The sequence below is a fragment of the Juglans regia genome, chromosome 8, assembly GCF_001411555.2.
Source record: "Juglans regia cultivar Chandler chromosome 8, Walnut 2.0, whole genome shotgun sequence".
Lineage (NCBI taxonomy): Eukaryota > Viridiplantae > Streptophyta > Magnoliopsida > Fagales > Juglandaceae > Juglans > Juglans regia.
Genome location: NC_049908.1, coordinates 15,774,213 through 15,782,802, shown reverse-complemented (window position 1 = coordinate 15,782,802; position 8,590 = coordinate 15,774,213). Strand labels below are relative to the sequence as shown.

At 34.5% G+C, this 8,590-nt stretch overlaps 1 protein-coding gene across 1 annotated transcript; it reads left to right on the top strand.

Annotated features, from left to right (window-relative positions):
• The first annotated feature begins 819 nt into the window (after window positions 1-819).
• On the top strand, window positions 820-4,429 carry LOC118349192 (uncharacterized mitochondrial protein AtMg00810-like). Its single transcript, XM_035692784.1, has 3 exons — window positions 820-1,018; window positions 1,061-2,026; window positions 4,413-4,429. The coding sequence occupies exons 1-3, from the start codon at window positions 820-822 to the stop codon at window positions 4,427-4,429; spliced, it is 1,182 nt and encodes a 393-aa protein (XP_035548677.1).
• The last annotated feature ends 4,161 nt before the right edge of the window (window positions 4,430-8,590 follow it).

The following is an 8,590-nucleotide window of genomic DNA, read 5'->3' as shown; positions in this document are numbered from 1 at the left end:
TCAAATTCTTCTAAATACTCCACCAACCTACACACATCTCCGTGTGTTTGGCTGCCTTTGCTATGCTCAAACTCTTACTGCTCATCGTGATAAATTTTCACCCCGTGCCTCGCGTTGTGTCTTCCTTGGTTATCCGAGCAACCGCAAAGCTTATAAGTTATACAATATGGACACTCATGTCATTTTCTACTCCCGAGATGTTACCTTTCATGAAAATCAATTTCCCTTCCAAACCCTTGTGTCTCCACCTCAGTCTACTTCCATCATTCTCCCTTTACCTGTTCCTGAAAATCCTACTACTCCTAACATCTCTCCTAACGCTTCTCCTCCCACCATATCTCCCGACTCTATCCCTCCCGCTTCTCGCCCACGTCGTACTATCACCCGACCTACATATCTCCTTGATTATATTTGTCCCACCATACCCACGGAGTCCATTGCTACTTCAACCGCTGCACAGTCCTCAGGTACTTCTCACCCTTTATCTGCATTTATCTCTTACTCTCGTTTTTCTCCTGCTCATTATTCTTTCTTAACTGCCCTTACTGCTGCTGTTGAACCTACCTCTTATTCAGAAGCTAATCGCCACTCTCATTGGCGTGAAGCTATGTCCTCTGAACTCCGTGCTCTTGAGGAAAACTCTACTTGGACTCTTGAACCACTCCCCCTGGTAAACAACCCATTGGTTGCAAGTGGGTCTTTAAGACCAAATTACGAGCAGATGGCACTGTTGAACGTCACAAAGCTCGCCTCGTCGCCAAAGGCTACACTCAAGTTGAAGGCATTGACTACCATGAAACCTTTGCCCCAGTCGCCAAAATGACCACAGTTCGCTGTGTTCTTGCTATTGCTGCTGCCAAAAATTGGATTATTCACCAAATGGATGTCAACAATGCATTCTTACACGGTGATCTTGATGAGGAAGTTTACATGAAACTTCCTCCCGGTTATTGTCCTAAGGGGGAGACACGGGTTTGCCGTCTACGGAAATCCCTCTACGGCCTCAAGCAGGCCTCCCGTAACTGGTTTTTTAAACTAACATCTGTTCTTCTTAATGCAGGTTTTGTTCAGTCTCAGGCAGATCATTCTCTTTTCACCTTGATCACTGCTACCAACCTCACCATTGTTCTTGTTTATGTTGATGACATTTTGGTTGTCGGCAATGATCTTTCTCAGGTTACCTACTTCAAGACTATTATTTCCACTCACTTCAAAACCAAGGATCTTGGTCCTCTCAAATATTTCCTTGGACTTGAAGTTGCTCGCTCTCCTTCTGGCATCTTTCTTAATCAACGGAAATATGCCCTCGACATCCTTACTGATAGCGGCCTTCTTGGTTCTCGCCCTGCTTCCTTCCCTATGGAACAAAACTTGAAGCTCAGTGACACTGATGGCGATCTTCTTCCTGATCCCGGCCCCTATCGACGGTTAGTTGGACGACTCATTTATCTCACCATTACCCAACCCGACATTGTTTTTGCAGTGAACATTCTCAGCCAATTTATGCATGCCCCCCGGGTTCCGCACATGACTGCTGCCACACATGTCCTTCGTTACATTAAAGGCACCCCAGGCCAAAGCATTTTTTTCTCTTCCTCTAATGATATGCATGTTAGTGCTTATACTGATTCTGATTGGGCCAGTTGTCCCACCACTCGTCGCTCCACTACCGGTTTCTTTATCACACTTGGTTCTAGTCCCATTTCTTGGCGTACTAAGAAACAGACAACTGTTGCTCGCTCCTCTACCGAAGCTGAATATCGTGCCATGGCCGTCACTACATGTGAACTAGTCTGGATTCAACAACTACTTCATGATCTTGGCATCTCTCACAAAGACCCTATGACTCTCTATTGTGACAATCAATCTGCCCTTTATATTGCTCAAAACCCAGTTTTTCACGAGCGTACCAAACATATTGAAATTGATTGCCACATTGTTCGTGACAAACTTCGTTCGGGTCTCTTCACCACCGCTCATCTTCCTTCTTCAGAGCAGATTGCAGACATCTTCACCAAAGCCTTGGGTTCTGATCTCTTTCATCACTTATCTCACAAGTTGGGCATTACGGATCTTCATGCGCCAACTTGAGGGGGAGTATTAACAGCTCATCAGAATTTCCGTCTCCATGATCCTAGCACATCCCACCATTTTTGCTATTTGATTTATTTGTAACGGCATTATTTGATTTCTTTCCATGTAAATTATTTGATTTCTTTCCATGTAAAGCATCACCGTACATAGCTCTATATGTTATTCTCAATGAAATAATGCAAATCAATTCAGCCAAGCTATTGTTTAACATGAATCGAGTTATTTATGAATAGTATTGAGGTGAGATGATAGAATAAATTTTTTGAGATTCGATTAAAATAAGTTCATATATATTTTGATATTAAGATGATTTTAGATATAATTATGAAAAGTTTAAAAAAAATTACAAGTCTTTTGTATAAAAAGTTGTTGAGTTAAAAAAAAAATTATAAATCCCACGTGTAAAGAAATTTTAAGTTGTGATAAATTTATAGATTTAAGAGTTAGTTATTTAAATGTTAAAATCAACTTAAAATTAAATTAGACTCTATTGAATAGTTCACGTTGCAAATGGTTAAGTTCTAGTTAGATCTATATTAATAAATGAGCCGTGCTACTCTGCTGCCGAGTTATCCGCTCTAATATTTTTTTTTTCTATTCATATTTTTTTAATAGATTGAATATTTTTAAAAAATAAGAAAAATATACTAATACACTTAAAAATCACTTTTTTAATTATAAAATAAATAAAAAAATTCACGTAGCGATAGAGCGGTTAGTTTGGGGGCATATAGTAGCCTTTTTCTTTTCTTAATAGATTAGTGTACCGGAAGGCTGAAGGCACCAAAGTCGCCGTCTATCTCATTTGTCACCTTCTACGTACAGAGCATTCCACAAGCAAAAAATATCTAATCATTCTAGAAAATGTTGGGTTATTCCTGGAAATTGATAAAGATAGCAACTGGCCAGCGGAACATTCCTCACCACTCTCAATCATAGGCACATTTTTTTTTTAAGTAATCATACCATGAATAAGCCCTTTTTACAAACTAATTTTATAACATTCTATAAATTATTTGATTGAATATATATTTCTCATTTCTAATAAAAATGATTAATAGTACCCACGTACGACGTAATATTTTCATAAAATATTTTATAATAATATTTAAATAAATATATTTTATAGAATGGGAATGTTTTCTTTCTTGTCTTGAAAAAAAATTAATTATTTGACTTCAAAATACAAATATTTCTAAAGAAAAATGATAAAAACACGTAACTATATTTTAACATGACATTATACCATAAAAATAATATTATTTTACAAAAATATTCTGGCAAGAAATATCTTACTTCATTTAGTTGATTAATTCATCTCAACTCATCATTATAACTTTTCAAATTTTAACACAAAATATAATAAACAATTCAACTTTTTTAAATTCTAAAATAATAATAATATTAAAAAATAATATTTTAATAATATTTTATTATTTCAACTCAATTTAACTAACTTACTTTAATATCCAGAGCAATGATACGTACAGATTCCAAAATTAAGAATTATAATATAAATTTAGATAATTTTATTTTAAAATAAATTTTAAAATTATAAAAATATTCTTCTTAAATCCAAAATTAAGAATTATAATATAAATTTAGATAATTTTATTTTAAAATAAATTTTAAAATTATAAAAATATTCTTCTTAAAAAAATATTTTCCTCGTTTAATAAAAGATTTGAACAGTACTCAAGTGATAACTACAAATAGAATCTCTCATCAATCAATCATTTTTTGCTCGTCAACTTATCACCGTTCCAGCAACAACACAAAAAATAAACAAACAAGTACTGAATGGTAAAATAGGAATACAAAATTTTTTAAAAAGATTTTTACAAGCTAGATACTTTCCATCACCAATGGTTCGAAATGTGCTCGATCCATCTACTGAAGAGTCCTTAATCTTTACATTTTCCCAAGCTAGTTGTCATATTGGGAAGGGTTCAATTCTGTGAACGCAAAGCTGAAATTGATACTGAAAATAATACCAAAAACAAATTTAGAAGAATGTCTGAAAGGAGCTTCAGGTGATCACGGCCACATTAATCCTCACAAACAAATCAGCCATCCCAACAGCACCTCCAAGCACGCCTTAGTAAAAGAGAAAGGCAAAAGCAAATAGGGTTAGTGTCAAGTCAAACAGGCAGTATATCAATGCCAAAAAAGAAACGAAAGAAAGCAACATGCAAGAAAGAAAAAGAAAAAGGGTTGCAAGAACGCACGCGTGCCGAGTATGACAGAAACTGAGTTTGGAATATACTTCCGTAAAAGTGATTTCTCCTATTTGCTTTTTGATTCTTTTTCTCCTTCAGATGCGAAGTGTGTTTGAAATATTGTAGCGTGTCCACAATGAGGAAGGAATGAGGCTGTCAGAGCATGACCTAGTTAGGGTTAGTATTAGCTCTCTACGGATGTCTCTAACCAGAGCTAGATCATGCTGGCAGCTTCACTTTTTCCTTTGCTAACATCTCTTCCATGTCAACTCCTTGCATGCATATCCATGCGGATCAATAACGAGAAAGAAGACATTTCTAGACTAAGGCAAAGAGAAAAGAAGAAGGATTTCATGGATTCCATTTAAAGAGCAAAATAATTCAGTTCAGAGATAAACATGCACACGCATCATTAGAAAAATCATTACTTTCCCCATTTCCTCCCTTGGGAAACTGAAAGAATTATGTAACAATTTCAAAGGAACAAACGAAGAAGAGAACAGAGTCTTTTAGAGGTAACACTGGTTATCTTTATCATAAGGGTAGATCGACCATTTACTATAGTTTTCAGGAATTGAAAACAAGAAACGAAGAGAATTATAAAGGTTGAACAGTATATAGGAAGAAAAGATAGAAGTAGTGATTATCATTGCGCTCTAGCAGTAAAGCCAAGATGCCTGGTTTGCTCAAGCGACGGGTGTGATATTTATACAGGGAACTTTGAGACAGATGTTGCAGAGGTAGAAAAAGAGCATCATAAAGACATAGCCCACCTAGTGAAACAGTGAAATAAAGAAGAAGATTGGCTGGCCAAGAAAGAAAGAGACGAAAAAGGACACAGCTATGGGAAATAGATGAATAATGAGATGGTGTTAGGGGTCACAAGTGGCTGTATTCTAGGGCGGCCTGACAGGGAAAGAGTGGGGGGAGAGGGGGGACTCTGAGGCTCTGCGGCTCTGCCGCCTGAGGCACTCTGAGCGCGCTTTCTCATGCACAGTCCTAAGGGTAAGCTGTCGAGTAGAGTAACGTAGGGTCGTATATAGAGAATTTAAAAAACATAATATATTATTATATAATATATTTCATAATAATATATTATAAAATCAAGATATTTTTATAAAATAATATTATTTTTATAAAATATTTTATAAAAATATTCTTCATATAAAATATAATTATATAAATTATTGTAAAAATGTGATGTATAAATGATTTTTCATTTAAATATACTACCGTTTCTACTGATAAGGGGCATAAAAGGTACTGTGTTGCAATTATTGGGTTGCCAAAAAAACTTCATTTTCAGAAATTTAATGCATTTTTTTTGTTTTTTTATCAGTTGTCGATTCAATGTTGCGGGCTTGATTTTGATACTGCGTCCCGTCCATCGAGAAAGTGAAAACAATAGAGCCTCAATTAGCATTAAATTTTGTACATATAGGTGACAGACATCATGACCGTTACTATTCGTGTAAAAACTAAAAGAGCACCAGGTCAAAGGAGCACAATCATGTGGAAACAACGCAATAGTACCAACTTTTATCCAGTGAACTTGTAAGAGCATTCGTACATTGGGCAACGGAAAATGCAAATAAATTGACACAAATTACTAACGCCAGTACGTTTGGATTTTGAGATATTTTATTTTTTTTATTTCATTTTATTATTATAATTTTTTTAAATTATTATATAAAATATAATAAATAATTTAATTTTTAAAATTTTAAAATTTTAAAATAATAAATAATATTAAAAAATAATATTTTATTTAATTCATTTCATCTCTCGTTTCATCTCATTCACTATCCAAACTAAGCACTAATAAAAGATAAAAACATACTTGGATTTAGGCAAGTTACTAGGATAAGAACTTTCAGTTACAGTAAAATTGGGCTTCGGTCATATTTGGCTGAGAACTGTACCTCCATCAAAGCTTTTCTTTAATATTTTCTTCCTCAAGAACACTCTCTCTCTCTTCAGTCTGTTTACCTCGATTTCTTGTTGGTAAGGCTATAAAAATAAATCGGACAATCAAAAAATCGGCCAAATAGGCTTGAACCGGTTGGTTCGGTCTAGGACCAGTGCCTCAATTTTAAAAGTTAATTATAATTGATCCGGTTTTAATTTTATATTTTTCTGGATAGGATCAAACCGATTCGCATATTTATATATTTTTAATTAATTTTAATTATATATAATATTTTTTATATTATATATCTTTTTTATAAATTTTAATCTTAAATATGAATATTTATTTGATCATATGTTTTAAATTTAAATTTATATTAATTACATTTTATGATTTAATAAATATTAGAAAACTACTGAAGGCAAGAAAGTTTAAAAAATTGCTCGAGAGAAAACTCTAAGTGGTCTCTCTAAAAACAAAAATGAAAGGGATGAAATGAGTGAGAAAATAATATACACGCATTTTACACATTTGGAAAAGTTAGGTGATGTCTTGGAACACACTTGAATGATGAAAGACTTGGTCAAAGTGGGGGGCAAACCGCCCAACGCCTGGGTTGCCTAGAGGTGGCGTGTAGGAGGTGGTGGTGTGGTGGCCTTCTCTTTTCCATCAATAAATATTTGAGGGATATCATGAGTAGTGGATGGTCAACTTTGAGATCGTGGAAACTTTCTCAAAAATATTTGCCAATGTGGCCAAAATTCGTAGGCTTAATGACCTTTAAACAAGTGGGCTTCATTTTAAAGAGTTAAATAATAATATCATAACATGAATTTGAAGAATTAATAACATGTGAAAGTGATTTAATCAGATAATTAAACACAATGCTAGAAATTAGTTTGATTTAGGGTTTGGAGGAAAAATTTAGGATTTGCGAAAATAGTTTAGGGTTTCGGTTTCAACCAATCTTATTTAGAGTTTCACTAGGGTTGAAACCCTCTTTAGTTTGGCAAAATTGGTTGGTTTGATGGAATAGTATTTTGCTTAGTTGGCATGATCTCACATCAGGCTTTCCTTCACATTTTCATCTCATGGTTCCTCTTGGTGCCAAGTGTCCAATACTATTCACCACGTATGGCTAAGATCTTGCTAAGTGTCCAAATAAAACTTCTCTAACCTAATTTGGACATTCCACACTTTGATTTTGAAAACACTACACTTGGCATACTATTGGAGTTACCAATCATTTTAGGAAAAGTGAAAATAAACTTTGCATTGTCAAATTCTAAGCATACACACTAACCTAAGTGTGCAATTCGTTTATCAAAATTCAACATCGAATTGCCTCGAAATAAACAAAACATGTTTTCGAATAAACATTTTGTCCGAAAATTAAAAATAGATTTATTGCGCCATAAAATTATAAATAATCAATTGAGTGTAATGACATAGATTATATCATATTCTGACACTTATATCTATTTCAAATAAATAAAATCACATTTCTGACATCATAATGAGTAGTAACACTAACTATGTTGATAAATTAAAACCTACACAATTAGTCATTCGTAAAAAAACTAGGTTCCTAAAGTCTATAGAAATTCTACCATTAAATTTCTAGCAGGTTGTTACGCTAGCCAATTGAACAACTTTAAGTACTCTAAGCAAGTATGCTTGGCATTTTTGATCATTTTACGTACTCCCAAATCCAAGCTCCTGAGTGACAAAGGTCACTCCAGATGCATACACTTATCTCCGCCCCACATTCAAGCGAGTTTGGTAATACAAGCTACATAAAAATATAAGACTCAAGTTTGCAAACACTCCCTTAAAGAGCTCGTCAATCTTCAAAACCCTTCCCTTAAAGAGTTCAACTTCCAATGCCATAACCCTTTTCTGTAACGAAGCGATACTAAACCCCCTTACTTACTTAACATGTTTTCTCATTTGTTTCTCGGGAAAATCATTTTCTGGACCTCTGTCTTTCTTTTGCCGCTTCTCTTTCTGATTGTACTGTTGCATTCTGTTTTGGTCTTTCGATTCGGAAGTCTCTGTTCCAAGCCAATCTACGATTCCTCCTACTCCTATTGCTAGATTTTTCCAAATTTAGGAAGTAATTTCTCATACAACCCATGAAATTAATTATGAATGAAGGATCAGATGCTTTTTGTATTCTTTTGGTTTGGTTTTTCATTTTAATCGATTATATCATTGGCATAATGCTGAAGTTTTTCGACAACTCGATATTTTATCACTTCGATATGTTCTGTAGAATGGGTTTCGACTCGACCCGAATTTACGGGTCAGGTCGGGTTACAATGGTTCAGTCTGCGGGGTCGGGTCGGGTCCAAATCTATCTTGGACG

Bases quoted from the DNA above. Each gene is read 5' to 3' on its own strand.
- LOC118349192 (XM_035692784.1), top strand. From the start codon at position 820: ATGACCACAGTTCGCTGTGTTCTTGCTATTGCTGCTGCCAAAAATTGG. The intron at 1,019-1,060 runs GTAACTGGTTTT...TTCTTAATGCAG, and splicing joins CGGCCTCAAGCAGGCCTCCC to GTTTTGTTCAGTCTCAGGCA.